Source organism: Silene latifolia, chromosome 1 (assembly GCF_048544455.1).
Source record: "Silene latifolia isolate original U9 population chromosome 1, ASM4854445v1, whole genome shotgun sequence".
Taxonomy (NCBI): Eukaryota; Viridiplantae; Streptophyta; class Magnoliopsida; order Caryophyllales; family Caryophyllaceae; genus Silene; species Silene latifolia.
The window spans coordinates 1,973,402-1,992,521 of record NC_133526.1 but is presented as its reverse complement, the minus strand read 5'-3'; the positions used below and the strand labels follow the sequence as shown (position 1 = coordinate 1,992,521).

General features: G+C 40.6%; 1 protein-coding gene and 1 long non-coding RNA gene across 2 annotated transcripts; both read left to right on the top strand.

Annotated features, from left to right (window-relative positions):
* The first annotated feature begins 332 nt into the window (after positions 1-332).
* Positions 333-11,233, top strand: LOC141592310 (kihadalactone A synthase LFS-like). The gene is made up of 8 exons (XM_074412924.1): positions 333-509; positions 710-755; positions 988-1,046; positions 1,547-1,603; positions 1,714-1,759; positions 1,911-1,990; positions 2,162-2,248; positions 10,909-11,233. Exons 1-7 carry the CDS (start codon positions 451-453, stop codon positions 2,223-2,225), a joined length of 411 nt encoding a protein of 136 aa, XP_074269025.1. The 5' UTR covers positions 333-450; the 3' UTR covers positions 2,226-2,248; positions 10,909-11,233.
* A 3,130-nt stretch (positions 11,234-14,363) lies between these two features.
* LOC141592319 (uncharacterized) lies at positions 14,364-15,257 on the top strand. The gene is made up of 2 exons (XR_012521109.1): positions 14,364-14,446; positions 14,670-15,257. It is a non-coding gene; the product is annotated as an uncharacterized LOC141592319 (long non-coding RNA).
* The last annotated feature ends 3,863 nt before the right edge of the window (positions 15,258-19,120 follow it).

Below are 19,120 nucleotides of genomic sequence, written 5' to 3'. Positions count from 1 at the left end.
AAAATATTTGACAAATCAGTGAGACATTTGATATACGTGATATAAAGATATAATCATGATAAAATATTTTTATAAAATATGAGGAATATCTTATATAGTCACACAAGTTCGAGCCGCTCACGAGCTTTTCGAGCCGAGCCAGCGTTTGCTCGGCTTGACTCGTTAAACTCTCGAGCCGAGTTCGAGCTCGAGCCGATCTCGCACGAGCCGAGCTTTGACCGAGCTTTTGCCGAGCCGATCTCGAGTTGCTCGCGAGCTGTCTCGTCTCATTAACACCCCTAGTATGGAACGTGGAGAGTTGGAAGAAAGAAATAAAGATGAGAATGAAATATGTGGTCGAACTGTTATAGGCCACCTTTGTTACATTTGTCCTGATTGATTTATGAGGGGCCTTAATCATATGTGATAATTCAATCATACAAACTATTTTAAACGTCTGCTCTTTTTGGAATGCCAGAACTTCTTCCAACCTGGAGACCGACTGTCGAAACATACCATCGAAAATTATTGTAAGTTCAACTATCCCAATAGGCAGTACTGCAGTCGCTTCTAATATCTGCGTTGTTGTATCACTTGTATGAAATTATCGTTCAAAGTTAACATTGTTTGACAATTAAAGTCAATTGTGGATAATATAATTGGGTTTGACGGAGTTTTAATTAATGAAAGCTTCATCTCTAGAACATATTTCTTAATGTTATTCTTTTAGGGGAAGGATAGGCTGGTGTAATGGCGGAAGTGTGCCTGGCCTCCAGGTACGTCAGATGTAGTCTAATTTCTTCCCCTATTACCTCCTAGCCCGCAATTTGCAGGAGCCATTGAGGCCTTGGGTAATGTTGTAACTCGACTAACAGGGTATTTTACTTTTGACCTTGGGGTAATGTTTTACAATAACAATATTGAGATTTGAGAAGTGGTAAATTATTCTGATAAGTATTTTTTTCATATGAGAATCATGCTCTCACTTCTTTTACCTCGTTTCTTTAGGTTTGCCGGGAAAAAGATTGCCACCCTTGTGTTTGGGAGGATGTTCATCATATCGAGGGGTGAGTTTTAAAAATGAAAATAAAATTGCACGTTTGGTGAATATTCTGTCAGTTGGATATTACAGCAGATCTGAATTATACTAGTAATTCACTTGGTAAATTTATGTTGTTCAGTTAAAGTTGTTCTTCTTAAGATCCCAGAGCTAAAGAATCTTGGGTCTTGTATGTATGTTTTCTGAAAAATTTCAATCTCATCTAGAAAACTGAGTTTGTGCTCCTGCGTCTATCAGTGTCCGATTTTTTCCCTAAGAGTATGGCCAGAGGCCAGATTACCGAGTAAATATATTTCCAAAGTGTTACGAAGTACAATTTACAAAGGTCCAGAAGAAGTAATGTTTGACCAATATCTACTAGCTAGATCTATACTGGTTATTGGTGTCAGACTGACTATCGTTTTGCTGTTAATAAAACTGCAAAGAATTTTTTGGAGGTGACGGGTTTTCATCTTTAGTCATGACTATATCACTCGAATTCTGTAACACCACAGTCCACATATACAGGGCCTTTATTGTCAACATTGGGGATTTGATGGAGAGATGGACTAACGGTTTATTCAGGTACGTGTTTCTTACATGTGTAGATCTAGACGTTTTGCAATATTCATTCGTATAGAACATAGTTCTCTGTGTTTTTATTCACTGATTCTGTTTTTATGATTTGCTTGTAGGTCAACATTGCACAGAGTGAATCCAAAGGGAAAGGAACGATACTCAGTAAGTTTCATTTCTCCGCTTCTGTCATTATACAGCTCGCTTCTCTGTTTTTTCTTCTGTTGTCTAGTGCCTGGAACTTCTATATTTCTATGCATTTCTATGAATATTTGCGATCGCTATCTGACCCGTGGCAATTACAAAAACGATGCAGGCTGCCTTTTTCTGTGACCCTCATGCAGATATTGTGGTAGAGTGCTTAGAAAGCTGTTGCGATGAATCCAATCCCTCAAGGTAATCACAATTTCTGACCTCAATATGACTAAAGTCCTACATGCGACCCAACCATCACTTGCTGATGAAATGGGTGGACCGGGTTTTTAAAGGGTTTAAGAAGTGATTACTTAAATATCTTTTGGAGTAAAACGAGCTCACGCTAAAATTCCTTTATCTTGTTGATTGTAGATTTCGTCCTATACGTGCTGGAGACTATTTCCGAGAACGGTTCAGGCTTACATATGGCGATTAGGGCAACCGACAAGCGACAACTGCGTAAGAAGTCTAAGAACTCTGACCCGGTTTTTTAGACTTAATTTCTTCAAATCAAATTCGGTTTGGGTTTCGTCTTATGAGTTTGATTAGTTTACTTTATTTTAGTTCAAAAATCCATCTAATTATGTTTATGGATTTGATCATTTGAAGAAGAAATTAGGGCAAAAGTATGACGAATCATTAGTTCATTACCATACTAATTAAACAGAAATTATAATTGTTCCGGGTGTAATTCCAGAGCAGATATTTGTTACCACTCGTAGCTTGTAGAATGACGTCTTTGCTTGAATCCTCCTTTGATCTCTCCTGAAACGATGAACAAACTGAGGGCTCGGCTTTTGCCGAGCGTACTCACTCCGACGCTCAAGTCAGTAAGCTTAAAGGGCTAAGTATGCGTTACTTGACTAAACGCGTATTGTAGAGAGATAAGGAAGATATTACCAGGTGAATAGTGATTCTTGGGTTAATTTATGGATCCTTTCCTCAATGAAGGTTAAGGAGTATTTATAGACTTTCACCTTTTGTCACGTAGTGGCCAAGTGGCTGGCAGGTGGAAAGACCGTTCTACCCTCGGCCGATGGACCTATGGCGGTGGCCGAGGGTCTTGGATATGAGTACGCGGATATGTGCCCCGGTGCGCTAGTTGCGGCCGAGACCCAGTGACGAGACCAATGGGCTTCATCGGCTATTTATGTCTAAGTCGTTGACTTTGCTGTGGATACCCTTGACCTTGCTTAGTATGTTGACTTGGTCAGTGGTGCAGAATATGCCCCATCAATTTGCCCCCAGCGTAGTCTATGCCGTGGTATGGGCTCCGATGTATGTTGAGCGTATATTCTGCGTAAATATTTTTGTAAAATTTTTGGTATCGGCTTCTTCTGATGCATCGGCGTGGTTCTTGTTAGGCCGTACCATATCCCCCCTCCACATGGATGCGTAAAGGGCATCCGATGTGGAAAAGAATATGACGCTGGCCGAGACCAGGGCTTAGAGTGCCGGTTGTTTTTGACTGCCCCTGGCCGGTGCTTTCTAGCTTGGTTGATCAGGTGGCCGGCGGAGAGCAGGTACCTAGGAATTTGTTGAGGAAGATGAACAGGCGAAGAGATGCGAATGGGCGTATTGAAGACGCTTGGTCACTGTTGCATTGATTGACGTTCAACTGTTGCAACGATTGACATTCCGTGGTTGCATGTCTGACACGTGTCCGTTCTCTGATTGGTTGACGCTTCATGGGCTGTGCCCTGATTGGTCCTTCTTCATGGGCTTTTTCCTATAAATAGGGCAGTTATTCCGTGATTTTGGCCACCAATTTCATTTTCTCAAATTTTCTCCAAAACCTTCATCTTTCTAAACTTTCAAGAGCTTCCTTTCCTTCCAATCTTCAGAGTCTTTGATCCGGCGAGTGTTTTTCTTCGAGGTAAACAAACAAATTTTTCTTTTATCCTGCTAGTAATTTGTTGTGAACATGTCTTCTGCTGATGCTGGACCTAGTAAACCTGCGTCGGGGGGCCCTAGATCTCCTTCTCCTGAAGTTGATCCTCAAATTCTGGAGGAATGGGAGGATGATGATTCTTTTGGTGATTTTGGTGATGATTTCGGTGATGATGCGGAAAGGTCTCGTCCGAATGAAGGGAGACAGTACGTCATGGATCACGGCGACGCCTGTAAGGTCCGCCTTGACCGTGCTTGGTCCCATAAGCTTGCCAGTTGTTCCGGCGAGAAACTTTTCGAGGGCCATTTTTTCTTTGGTAGGGGATACAAAATTGTTATCCCTGAGGAGGGTCAGGCCGTCTGTTGTCCTCCACCGGGCTACACCAGCGTGTACATGCGGCATTTGGAGTACGGGCTCCGGTTTCCGCTGAATGGGTACGTTATGGCAATAATTAGAGCCATGAACGTTGCCGTTGCCCAACTGCACCCGTTGGCTATGAGAACCATAATCGGTTTTGTCTGACTTTGTCTCTTTAAGGGAGAGGCTCCAACGGTGAATTTATTCCGACGGCTTCATCATCTCAAACCATCAATCTCGGCCGCGTCGGATGGTACGTGTGCAAATGGAGCGGGGTTATGTCTCATGTTGACAAACTTTCTTCTTGCAAGGATGGCAAGATCGGTGGGTGTACGTTAAGGTGCCGGATGACTATCCTCACGCCCGCTCCTTCCAAAGACCAAGTTAATTTGCGGTGTGAGACTAAGGCGGAGCATGACAGATGGGTCACCCCGGAAGCATCTTAAAATGGATGCCAGCAAAGGTCCTTCTTAAGGAGGATGAGAGGTGGCAATGAGGCTCTTTGAGGTGGACAAGAGTGGGATGCCGAAAAGATGGATTCCCGACGAGATCATTCTTGGGATGAGCCGCTTTGCCATGTCGCCTCATACCGGCCCTAGCACGGGGTGAGTGGGGTCGGTGTGAGGCCCATCACCGCTCTCAATGTTCTGTTTCTCGAACCTCGATTTATTTCCTCTACTTAACTCTTGCTTTGTTTCTTTCGCAGACCACTTTGGACCGGACCTGTCTGAGGATATCCTCCGGAGAATGGGGCTGCACAAAGATAAAACCGTTGCTAACTTGCATCCCAAGGCTCTAGCCCATGACCGCCGGACGTCGCCGAATGATCTTATGGAACAAACGGCTGAAGGGCTTGAGCGAGGAGGAGGCCGAGGCGAAGGTTGTTAGCGGCGTAGTGCGTCGGACGCGGAAAACAAAGTCTTCGGCGGCGACGGCGTCGACACCGGTTCCACCTCCCATCCCCCCCCTAAGAAGGTGGAGATTGTTGATATTCCCGATGAGGGGACTCGATGCGGAGGGATCTCCCCTTATCCGTAAGAGGAAAAAGACGGCCTCTACCGCCGGCAAGGAAGTGCCTCCTCCGGCCAAGAAGGCCAAACATGGTACTGTCATCTGTGGCTTAAATTTAGCCGGGTCATTAGGTGCTTCGATGACGGGCTTTCGATATGTCGAAATATGTTGATACGATGCCTTTATTAAATTTTTGTAGACCGCACGCCGCTTTCGCTCTCGTTAGGCGACAAGTGGAGGGGATCTGCGCGGCAGTTGGTGATCAAGGCGTCACCGTCAACTCTTCATCCCGAAGGCTTCCCTATCCCAGCCCGCAGTCGGTGGTCAAAGTGTCACCACCGTCCCTTCATCCCGAAGGCTTCCGTCTCCGGCTTATAGAGGAAGGCACGAAGGCGATTAAGGAGCGGCGAGGTGGAACGTGGTTACGGTGCTCGTCTCATGGAGCGGGAGAAAGCCGTGGCTCGAGCTGTTTTTGAGCGTAATGCCACTAAGCAGGTGGCTGCGTCGGCGAAACTGGATCTCCTCAATGAGCAGAGGCTTAGGGAGATCTTGAGAAGGCGCTCTTGGCCGAGAAAAAACTCGGGAGGACGCCGAAAAAGGAGGTCCTTCCGAGAGAGCCAAGGCCGAGGCCATGCGGCGGCCGAAGCCGCTATGACGCCGAAGTCGCGAAGGTTTTTGGAGAAATGTAACCTTGTTCGAGGCGTGCCGACCTCTATCTCCAGCAGAGGAACGAATCCGGGGACTGTTTAAGGCCCGGGCGGAGGTGATTCGGGGCAAAGAGGCCATCATTAGGCAAAAGGAGGAGGACATTGAGATGCTTCAAACCGTCATGCTCCCCAAATCGTGCGTTGAATTCCGGGATTTGGTAGGAAGAAGCTGCTAGGGAAATGATCGGGAGCTTTTCCCTCTTGATGGTTCCTTTCCGTGGGGCCAATTTGACGAGCTGCTTGATGACAAGCTCGAGGCTAAGGAGAAAGCCGTGGCGGAGAAGGCCAAGGAGGCGGTGAGGGCGAAGATGGAGAAGGAGGCGGCGCGGAGAAAGCGACTCTTCTTGAGAAGGCTAAGGCGCCAAGGAGGAAGCCGAGAGGATGAGGGGCTGATCCGCCGAGGCCAAGGTCTGTGGTCGAAGGCCGAGGCCGCTAGGAAAAGCTGCCGGGTTGCCCATTGAAGAAGATGCGGCTATCTGCTGCGATGGCAAGCGAACAGGCATAGGGAGACGGGCGGTTGTCACCAGGCTCACCCGGCGTCTCGGATAGCCTCGACTCCTCACACACTACCATGTCTTTGCTTGATGAGAACAAGTTTACAAAGCAGTCTGCGTCAATTGTCGGGAGCCAAATATTAAGCCCTTCCTCCCCGCCATCTTTTAGCGCTTCAAATGACATATGTGTAACTTTTGCCTTTCTTTCCTTGTATTTTGTACAACTTTGGTAGGTTGTGTTTTGGCTTATCCCAATGGGGACTACCGTCGTCGCATTCTTTTCACACCGTAACTGTTATTATTAATAAGAGTTCGTTTCTTTTGCCTTCGGCATGGCCGAGGCCTTTACCTTATTTCTTTTACTTGCGCTTTTAAAAGTTGAGCGTCTCAACTGTATTTAGCGTTTCCACTTTGCCTCTGGCTTGGCCGAGGTCTTTTCTCGCTTTTGTCTGAGTTGCCCTCTTACGTTATTAATTGAGCGTCTCTTTTTTGTTTCCGCCTCGGCTTGGCCGAGGCAGTTTAGAGTGTGTATCTCAACTGTGTTTAACGCTTCTAAGGTATTTTGAATATTTTTGCGAGTATCAACTGTGGCGGCCGCGACGGTCGCGGTGTCTGCTTTCTGGATAGCGTGTTACGCGGCGTCTACCACTTGGAGTGACTGCGACGGCGCCACACCTCTGGGGGTGACTGCCGTAACGTCTACTACTTGGGGTGACGCCACGCCGCTACATTTCTTGATGGAGATCACCGCTCTTGTCTATGACAGTGTGAGCGCGTACATTCTCGGATAGCGTGTTACGCGGCGTCTACTACTTGGAGGTAGGCGAGACGGCGTCACGCCTGCGGGGGTGACGCCGTAACGTCTACTACTTGGGGTGACCGCCACGCGCTACATTTCTCGATGGAGACCACCGCTCTTGTCTATGACAAAGTGTGAGCCGGCATCATTCCGGATAGCGTGTTACGCGGCGTCTACCACTTGGGTGGCTGCGACGGCGCCACGCCTGCGGGGGTGACCGCCGTAACGTCTACTACTGGGGTGATCGCCACAGCGCTACATTTCTTGATGGAGACCACCGCTCTTGTCTATGACAGTGTGAGCCGGCGTCTGTTCCTGGATAACGACCGCCGCTCTTGTCGGGATGACAGTGTGAGCCGGCGTCTGCCCCTTCATAACGACTGCCGCTCTTGTCGGGATGACAGTGTGAGCCGGCGTCTGCCTCTTCATAACGACTGCCGCTCTTGTCGTGATGACAGTGTGAGCACTTTGATGGGAAAACTTAGATTATTCTACATTAGATACAAATATGCGTCGGGGTGCCCACAACTGTTTTGGACACCTCCGCCGCTATACAATGTTTTCACAAAATCGCCAGTGTCCTAATGGCTCACTAAAGGCACACCTCCCTCGTGAGCCGTCAGTTGCATCCATGAGGTCGCCCTCCTGTTGTAAGGATGGGCTTTTCCCCCTCTCTGACTGTCTTACCACTTTGAGGGATTGCATGTTGCATCCTCTGACAGATATCTGGACGTTGACCACCTCGTCCTTCTCGTCCTTGGAGACGAGCTTTTGCGCTTCCCCCCGGTCCGAGACATACATTAATGTCAGGGCCCGGATGGATATCACTGCGTCGGCCTCGCTCAGAGTAACCCGGCCTATGAGGACGTTGTAGGCGGACGAGCCGTCAATGACGACGAACTCAGCTAGGACATTCTTAGCCGCATTCCCCTCGCCGAGCATTCCGGGCGATCGATTGAACCCCAGGTACCCAGGCCACCGGAGAAGGCATGCAGTGGATTGGTGCAGGGGCTCAAGTCTTTGACTTTCAGGCCGAGGCTAAGGAAGCACTCCCTGAACATGATGTTTGTGTAGGCGCCTGTGTCAATCAGGCACCTCTTCACCAGGTGGTTGGATATGTCCAAATTGACTACAAGCGGGTCGCTGTGAGGGGCGATGACTCCCTCGTAGTCCTTCCTCCCAATAGTCATATCGGGAATGTCGGGGGCGATCATTTGTGTTGGGCACAAAGTTGATGGCCCGATCATGACTCGTTTAGGTGCCGTTTGTGCCCATGGTGACCCGCCGTTCTCATTTCCCCCGATGACCACATGGATCACTCCTATCCGTTGAAAGACGGATTTCTTATCTGAACCGCTGGCGTCAGTCTTTTGGCCTTTGGCCACATACTTGTCGAGGCTTCCCTTCCGGATTAGCTCTTCAATGGCATTCTTCAGATGTCGGCAGTTGTCAGTGAGGTGGCCGTGCAACCGTGGTACTCGCAGTACTGGCTCGTGTCACCGTCCCCCTTCGGCTTGGGGGGCCTTTCCCATGGCTGCCCCTCCTTTTTGCTCCGGGCGAAGACCTCGGCGGCCGTTACGACCAGAGGGGTTTTATCATGGTAATGCCTTTGGTAAAACGTTCCCGAACTCCCGCGCCGTCGAATCCTGTTTCTGGCGAGATCGTCGGACCGTGACCTATTATTGTCACGGCGTCTCTCATCGGACCGTGACCCGTTATTGTCACGGCGTCTTTCATCCGGGTTGTCATCCCGGCGGCTCTTCTTTTCGAGGCTCGGCCTCGCTGGGGCCTACCCGGTCTTGTGGTAGTCCTCTACCTTGATGGCCTGATCGGTCATCTTCCTAGCGGCATCTAGGCCCAAACCCCCGTACTTGATGAGTTCGTCTTTTAAGTCTCCCCTTGGGAGGCCTTTCATCGGCAAAGCCGCCTTGATTCGGGGTTGATCTCCGAATTTCTTTGAACCTTGCCGTCGAACCTCTTCACATAGCTTCGTAGAGACTCGCCCCTCCTCTGTTTGATAGTTAGAAGGTCCGCGTCTCCACGGCCCTTCTTTTGTTGCAAGAGTCTTGGGCTATGAAGGCATCCTTTAGGTCGGCGAAACAATATACCGAGCCGTCGGGAAGCCCCTTATACCAATTTTGAGCCATCCCATGCAGAGTCGTTGGGAAGACTCGACACCAGACCTCATCGGGCTGTTCCCATACCGACATGTAAGACTCGAAAGCCTCGGCGTGGTCGGTGGGATCACTGTCTCCTTTGTATGTGAATGCCGGCAACTTCAGCTTAGTCGGCACGGCGATGTCAAGGACATAAGCACTGAGGGGCTGTCTGACAACGTGTCGAATGACACGCGGTGATTGGCTCCTCGCGTTTCTGGTCCGGCTCCCCTCCTCGTAGCGGGAAGGACTTCTTCTTCGACTCGGGCTTCTTCTCCGACTCTGCTGAGTCGGACTTCTCTGGCTTCTCTGTGGCAGGCCTCGTCGGTGTTGCGGCGACGCTGTCCTCTCGTGAGTACGGGGAGGGCTCAGGTCTACCACTAGCACTCTGGGCTCCTCCGGTGTCTTGGCAGGGTCGGCTTCTCCTAGTGCTCCGTTCAAATATCTGGGAGTCACGTTCCGGGCCTTGGTCTCCTGGACGGTTACCGCCGCCCTTGTCGGCGTGACGGCGTCAGCTGGCGTACTCCCAATTAGGTCCAGGAGCATCTTTAGTTTCGCCGTGTCAACCACATGTCCCATGATGGTGACCTGGTTGGCGGGCAGCGGCGTGTCTGGTATTATTGGCATCCCGAATTCCGGTTGGATTACTCCACCGGTGGAGGGCTGTACCACTCCAGAATTGTGAAAGGTATCGTCTTGGTAGAATGCGGTTTCGTCGGTCGCGACTACTTCTTGTTGTTTCGACATCTTCTTAGCTTTTTGGGTGGGTTTTTGTGTTTGTTTTTTTTTTTTTGTTTGGGAATGAATGTGACTAGCTTCTAGTGTTCCTCCCCACAGACGGCGCCAATTGTTCCGGGTGTAATTACAGAGCAGATATTTGTTACCACTCGTAGCTTGTAGAATGACGTCTTTGCTTGAATCCTCCTTTGATCTCTCCTGAAACGATGAACAAACTGAGGGCTCGGCTTTTGCCGAGCGTACTCACTCCGACGCTCAAGTCAGTAAGCTTAAAGGGCTAAGTATGCGTTACTTGACTAAACGCGTATTGTAGAGAGATAAGGAAGATATTAACAGGTGAATAGTGATTCTTGGGTTAATTTATGGATCCTTTCCTCAATGAAGGTTGAGGAGTATTTATAGACTTACACCTTTTGTCACGTAGTGGCCAAGTGGCCAAGTGGCTGGCAGGTGGAAAGACCGTTCTACCCTCGGCCGATGGACCTATGGCGGCCGGCGAGGGTCTTGGATATGAGTACGCGGATATGTGCCCGGTGGGGCTAGTTGCTTGGGCCGAGACCAGTGTGACAGACCGATGGGCTTCATCGGCTAGACTGTCTAAGTCGTTGACTTTGCTGTGGATACCCTTGACCTTGCTTAGTATGTTGACTTGGTCAGTGGTGCAGAATATGCCCCATCAATAATATATCTACTGCAACAATTCATTCGATGTTACAAAATCAAATTAATCGAATAATAAATAAAAATCATTCTACAACATTGCTACACAAACAATTCAAATTAATTTCTGAATTAATCAAACAAACAGTACATACAAAAAGCGGATTAATTAGCATCCCACAAGAAAGAGTAATCACGACGTGATTTAATAAGTTCCACCAAACTTGGCTCCAAAGGTACGATCTTTTTAGTTCGGTCAAACTTGGGATTATTGTCGTCGTTGATTGAGTTCTTGCATGCCTTTAGGGTTTTGATGGACTGCTTCTTGCAAGGCATCTTGGTGACATTCTTGCTGATCTTCTTCTCCTGGACCACTTTCCCAGCGGCTAATTTAGCGAAGCATTCAACTGACGATATCGATTTAGGCAAGGTGATGATACGAGTGAATCTTCGTTTCTTATGAGGATTGTCAGGAGATGGGTACACTATGGTGACCTTCATCTTCATACTAAATAGCTTTTTTGTTGTATGTATTTTTTGTTGTATTTAGTTGTTACTCGTATTATGGTAATAATGATAATAATTTGGAGAAATATAATACATGACGACTTATATATAGGGATTTATTTTACTACGCTCTTACTTGATCACCAAGTATTTCCTTATTTAATTTTATATTAATTATTAATTAATTATCTCACAACAAATTCCTACGTTGACTAGTTTAATTAGAGAAAAAAAAAAAGGAAAGTTGGTGTATGTGTGTATATCTATTATTTTTTGTTGGTTTAGTAATTACTAGATTTAATGCCCGTGCGATGCACGGGCCACTTGTAATATTCGGTGTTACTTAATATTTAACCACATCAATATAAAGCTAAAAACCGAAGATGTTTAGTCTAGTGGTTATGACGGAGGTATTGTGGCCAATACGTCCCAGATTCGAATCTTCATTTCCCTGTATTGTAATGCGACTATGTGCGCGCTTCGTGAGATAAAAAAAATCAATATAGAACTAAAATAACTACGGAAAGGCGAGTAAAGTGTAATGTACTTGCAATACTGATGACGCGGAAGTCATATATCCAAATTGAGTTATTGATAATGAGAATTACTATCATATTGCGTTAGTTCGTTTAATTCCATAGTGTATTAAATCTGAATTAGCCACTTCGTTTGCTACTACTCTTACTCAAGTGTACGTATTAAAAATGATTTAGCTACTTCGTTTGCTCTAAATATTCCACTTCTCCCGCATTAACAATCAAGAATGAATCACTCCAAACATTGATTTAAAATCCCCTTTCAATTTCCATTTATGTTTTAGCGGCGAGCGGACAATAGCAATTTGGCTTTATCAAAGAGAAAATTAATTAGTTTTAGAATTCTACTACTTATCTAATAAACTTGATCATTATACTTACAAAGTTATTTTCTTCATATTGCTTAAAACTAAATCTAGCGCCGCTAAGATTCAACATTTTAACTTGAGAAAACACTTGATTTGTGTACAACTCTTAACATTGGTTTGCTAACAATACAATTCTCTGAGTTTTATAGTGTAGTTAAGATTGTAGTCGGATTCTTTTGTTGTTTGAGACTTGAGAGTAGTTTGCACAAAGTTAGATACTTTTTGAAAAAATATTTATGATCTTTTAAATTGTAATATGAAATAAAATAAAATTATAAACTACTTTTACAAATTGGTTATATTGTACTCTGTAATAGTCATAAAAAGGAAGCAATTAAAAGCAACAATATATTCTCAATAAAATTAGTTTACTCATCCACCATATTCGAAGAATTGGAGAAAGTGTTACTAAAATATAGACCCAAAAGCAAAAAAAAAGTTCCTTCTAGTTTTAAGATTGCAATAATCTGACATTAATTTTATTTCTCTTAATTTTATAGATTGAATAGAACTCTGTCATCGACATTAATGACTGACTGTAATATATGAGTATTAAAACGTAAAGAAATTGTATTGTATGACGCCAATAAATAACTAAATAAATTTGTGAACCGTAAATTTTAGAAATACCTGTTTACTCATAGTTAGTACAATAATAATTCCAAAGCTATCATCACCGACTCACCGTATCAAACTATCGTTAAACCTGCAAATAATTTGGCACGATTAAATTCAGGTGTTGATCAATATCAATATTATTGTAATAAAGTCGTACAATGAAAATACAAACAATAACAAATAATAAGATGCTAAAAAATTTCACAAATCTAATAACAAAATATTTAGCAGAAAATAAAAATAATAAATATGTTATGTTAAGAAAAAGTTTCCTTTATTAATATAGATAGATAGATGTACTGTTTAATCTACTTGTATTAGGGTAATTTTATTAAATATTAAGAAATCTACTTTTATTAGGATAATTTTATTAAATTTGTTTCGAAATCTACTCTTGTTAGAAATTCTAAAAAATTTAGACTCTCTAATATCGCTCGAAAAGTTCCTGCTTTATATATATGTATTGATTATTATTATTATTACGGTTTTTCTAACATGTGCCCAATGGGCACATGTTAATCAATCCTTATACCCTACACCCAGGTGTAGGGTGTTTCCTACTCCTACTAGTTAAAAAATAAAATAAACAAAAATTAAAAGATAAAAATCCACTTTCTACAAAAATTAAAAGATAAAAACCCACTTTTTTAAGCAGTTATCAGTTCTACGTTTAACATAAACTCTTCTTCCTCCAATTTCAAACCTAGATCTTCCATACTTATCAAAAGAATTATACATAAAATTTAATTTCCATCCAACCTATTAGTATTGTAATCATAGATTTACGTTTTGAATGATTATCTACTAAACAGGTAAGTGTATTAATTGAATTGAAGTTTTATTTTTTTCTCTCATCATTCGTTGTTGTAGATTTGTGATTTCAAGGGTGTGATTAATCATATGGAATTATCATATTCACTTTCAATTTAGTGAATATGGTAATTTAGTTTGATGAATATGTGTTACCTAGTGAGATATTCATCATATTACGATATTATATTCATTTTGAGTTTAGTGAACATGATAGTGTAATTTAATGAACATGTGTTATGTATTATGATATTCACCATATGAAATTACTATATTCATTTTGAGTTTAGTGAATATGATAACATAATTTGATGAATATGTATTGCGTAGTGTCATATTCACCACATGACACTATTATATTCATTTTGAGTTTAATGAATATCATAGTTTAATGTAATGAATATGAGTCATATTCACCCTATGACCCTATTATATTCATTTGAGTTTAGTGAATATGGTGCTTAATTTGATGATTATGAATTATGAACTTGAAAAATTTCAAAACGACTAGATGAAAATTATGAATTTAATTAATCTGATATAATTTTAAAGTTGAGAAATTGAGTAATTTTAAAAAGAAGAAGAAACGTATAATGAAACATGACTTGAAAACATGTACTGGGTAGCTGTTATTTTTTTTGTTTTGTTTTTTATTTATTTTTAATCTTCCTATAACTTCTATGGGAGTATCCTGCTCCATACTCCTGGGAGCAGGATATAATTTGCCCATGTCAATAGTTGGTTTTGGCATAGGTTAAGCATCTAATTTTGTTATCCTATAATTTTTATGATTACATTCCTTTAATTGCCTTAATTAAACAATTCTTTCTCTCTCCAATCAAATATTACATATTTTCTCAATATTTTGTTCCTCCACTAATAACGTATAAGCCTCCTCCATATTTTGTTATCCTATAGTTTGAAGATTTTTTCATCATCAACTAGTACCAGGCTAATGGATTGCAACATAATTATTTCCGATACAACACAATATTCTAATGCAAGGTACCTATTTTATTGGTTATGTACTAAAATTTATTTTCATTTGGAGTTCTTATGCTAGTTAGTTTAACGTAGTGTTGTTAGATCTAATGTCATATATGTGTGATTGTGTGTACGTACAGACGGAAAAAGATTTTTTTATATAAAATTCATCCAATTGCTCGAGTCGATGAATTCGGATAACAAAATTAAATTTCTAATAGTTTGATATAATTTGCTTATGTAGGCCGAATATAGGTAATGTTATTGACTTGAACAATGTTCCGGAGGAAGAAATATGTGAGTTTCAAAATTATGGGATGGATTTGCTCAATGACAGCGAAGATAGAAATGCTAATGATAATTCTTTTGAACCTTTTATTGGTCAATGTTTTCTAAGCGAAGAAGAGGCCTATCGATTTTATGAAAACTTTGCTAGAAAGAACGGGTTTTCAATTCGTAAAGGCCGATTTGCAAATAAAAAAGAGAAAAGGATTAGGAGAGATTTTTTTTGCCATCGAGAAGGTTTTCCGGATACAAAAATTGTTGAATCTTCTAAGGAGCAACGTAATAGACGAGAAGTGGGTGGCAAGGAAGTTGCACAAAAACAAGTTAGAAGCTGTAAACTTTGTAAAAAGTCGGGCCATAATATCACAACTTGTCCGGACAAAGAAAATGTTGACGTGAATACCACCTCTACAACTGTTGCGAAAAAGCGGAAAAAAGATGCCCACGAAGGATTGAATCCCATTTTAAGTATAAAAAACTAGATATTTTTTTATCTATTGTTGTTATTTTTAAGAACAATGGGATATTTTTTTGACTCAATTTTGTAGCAATACAGGCAGAGAGAAAACAGAAGAGAAGGCTGAAATGATCAATCTGCCCATCATTGACTTAACTTGCGTTGACCGCCGTTCTACCGCTGCAACAATTCGCAAGATCAACTTTCTAATTATACCTTTTCTCTCAATTAATTAATTAATTAATTATTCTAGTTATTTAACTTTACGGGTTTAGTCTAGTGGTTAAGACTTACAAGGGTGTTACGTAATAAGTTCCGAGTTCAAATGTTAGGCAGTCGTGCTTCGATGCAATAGCCATAGTAGTCTTTAGATTTCGAGTTTATTGAAATGGATAAAAATGGCTCATTACTGTTAGGAAATTGAATTGCACGAAACAGAATTGACAATAGTTATAGTTGACAGTATTTCAGTGACATTGATTCAATTGTTGTGTGGATTATTTTATGTTCCTCAAAAGAATACCTGCACAAAACAATTGGAATTGTTTTTAGCATCACCGATTCACTAAAACGTCTTATCTTCAATCAGGTGACTCGAGTTGCTGCTCTGAAGAAGTTTTAGGTGCCTCTGCTCATTCTGATTTCTGAATGATCACCTTACTTGCAACTGACGGTGTTCCTGGGCTCCAGGTACGTTACGAGTAGTCAAATTTTTTATGATCAAGTATTTTTTTAACATGAGAATCATACTCACTTTTTCTACCTTGTTTCTGTAGGTCTGCCGGGAAAAAGACTGTCATCCTCGCGTTTGGGAGGATGTTCATCATATCAAGGGGTGAGTTTTAAACCGGAAAATAAAATTGCAGGTTTGGTGAATACTGTCTCAGTTGGCTGTTATTGCAGAACTAAAATATCGCGCCATTTCAACTAGTAGTAGATTATCAAATATACGAGTAAGAAATACGGAGCAAGGGTTTTTCTCTCTCAAAAAAAAAACTCTCTCTAAAAAAACCTAGCGTCCATCATATTATACAAGGAGCTCCCATCAATTATCAAATCGATCGATGGTAAGCCCCAAAATTATTTCAAATTTCAATCAATAATATGCATATCTATTTTCTATTCAATAAAAGTCTCCCTTAGGATGAGAATCGTTTTTCCGTTCCTTATTTCGGGGTTTTTCCATTTATTCGTGGGGTTAGTTTCATCAGTAATATAGTCAAGAGTAGTTCGTTGATGGTTTGCAGCGTGTTCTTTCAAAGGGTAAAAGTAATTTGTCAACGATCTTTGGAACCAGTCAGAGTAAATTTTAAATTTTATCTCATAAATCAAACGAAGGATCCCCTCAAAAGTTACATGAAGATAACGATAATAGGACGAGCTGGTCAGATGCTATTTTGAGATCCCTAATTTATTATAAAATTACTTTTTTTTATTTTCATTAGATTTGTTTTCGATTATAATTCACCTTATGACGTTCTATTAATAAATTGTTTTTTTCTCTCAAAAAAAATAAATATGGCGCCATTTCCTGAAATTGTTGTTGATTATTGGTGTATATGATTTGCTTTGGGATTCTGTAACACCGCAATTGCATTTACAGGACCTTCATTGTCAACATTGGGGATTTGATGGAAAGATGGACTAATGGTTTACGGTCCGTCTTGCTTCAAACCGTCTTATTTCAGACCGCAATAAAACCTCTCACAAGTGAAAAACACATGGGTGGTGGGACACCCCCATGTGTTTTCCCACTCACACCCTAAATGAGTTTTTTGTGAGAGGAAGTATCCGTCTGACAATTTCAAACGGATATGACAGTCTGAAATAAGAATTTGTGAATGGTTTATTCTAGTACGTGTTTTTTACGCGTTGATTTGAACGTTTTGTAATGTTCATTTGTATAAAACACCTTCTATGCTGTTTTTTTTTTTTTTTTTTTTTTTTTTTTTTTTTTTTGTGCGGGCACCGATCTGTTTTATGAGTTGCATATTTATGAGTAGTGTCAAAAAGCAAGTATTACCTGAATAGTCCAGATCTTGTGGATCAGGATGTGTATCTGAGAATTACAGACCCTGTGGATATGAGCCGGATCTGGATTCACTATAGGACTTACGCATCTGGATTTGGATCCTATAGGATCCTAACTAGATTCTATCCATTGTAATTCCTAAATTTATAACGGTTACGCTTGATACCGAAAAAAATCATTTTAATCTAATCTTATCTATATTAATACAAAAGACAATACTCAATCCTCGGCGCGCCACGTCATTAATGCAGTTTTTTTTTTGTTTTGTAAATTCATGTTATGGTGGGATCCGTGAGTGTGCAATGTATTTATTTCTTTAGATTTCTGTCTTTTCAAACATGCGATAAATTCCGTCTTACAACAAATTCTATGAAATAATATTATGAAATTTTTTTATGAATTAATATTATGAAATAATTTTATACATTCCGTGTAAATAAAATTAATAACATATACGCAAAATGAATTACAAATGCGAGTAAATGAAATTGAATTACATAATTTTTAAAACAAAATTACATAATAATAAAATTACATAATTTCAAGAAGGAATAACATTTATATACGGGATCGAACATAAAACGCAAATGAATTACATATATATGTTAAAGTTGATTATATTAGATTATATTTCTTTTATCCGGATGTAAAGTTTTTTATGTATGCAACTTTTATTTACAAGAGTAGATTACGTTATTTCCTTATAAACCAGTGTATGTGAACACGTGTTTGTAACAAATTTAAACATAAATTATGTATATCGTAGATTTAGACCAACTAGATAAGTATAATAGAAATGCAAAAACAAATATACATCCAAAAACATTAATATTGGTCCAAATATATACCCGTACAATTTTGTACGGGTTTAAAACTAGTTGTTCTATAAAACTAATTTTTAGTAATGCATTTGGTGTTGTTAATGAGAAAATTGTCTTCTATTAAGAGTGCTATTAAGAGTACAGAGTGTATTTATTAACGATACACAAATTTTTTTTTACCTCGTCAATGATAATTGGATTCTTATATACTTCGTAACAATTTTTTTGCATCAGCGATAAAAAATTATACTTTTTTCCTTCCATTGAATTTTATATATTTACTTTTTGGGCACTATTCATAAGTGAAGTGAATCTTTGATATATGACTAAGATCTTGTTTAAATTGTCTTAGTATAAATATATTATGAATATCAAATTTTTATAATTTTTATCAATGTATAAAATAAATGTATAAAATTTAATGAAATAGAAAAAGTAGTATACTCGTACAATTTTTTATCAATGTCTACTATATTGACATATAAGTTCAACATGGAAAACGAGAAGACTAATGTTCACTATACAACCGTCCAAAGTCATAGTCATAGTCCAAGTCCACAATCAACTATTCAACTCTTATTTTCACACTTTCACGTGTAACACTTTCAAACAAACTTTCATATTTTTGTTCCCATTCCATTAAATTAGTGGCAGACGGTCTCTCATGAAACCTAGTATTTTTTCAAACAATTTTTTTATTAAACATGATTATATTAGTCTTCAATAAAAAAAACAGGTTAAATATAATATTATCTCATAATTGTTCATTTATTCCCCTTCTCATTTTGCAAAAAAAATAAGCAAATAATTTTAAACCACATAAAACACTCTAGCTACATGCAAATCAATTTGGACCACACAAATCTTTATAAATTTTTTGTCCAATCTATCTATAATGCCAAACAAACTGATTAAATATAAATGGGTTGTATTTATCATAACCCATAAATAAATATGATAAATAAAACAAAAACCAAGAAAATAACAAACTTTTATCCCATTTAAGACGAATATATCTTATCTTAGATAGTATTTGATCCGTTATCCACGTAATACGAATAAAACCGTCTTAAAGAAGACCAATCGCCAAAAAGAAAAAT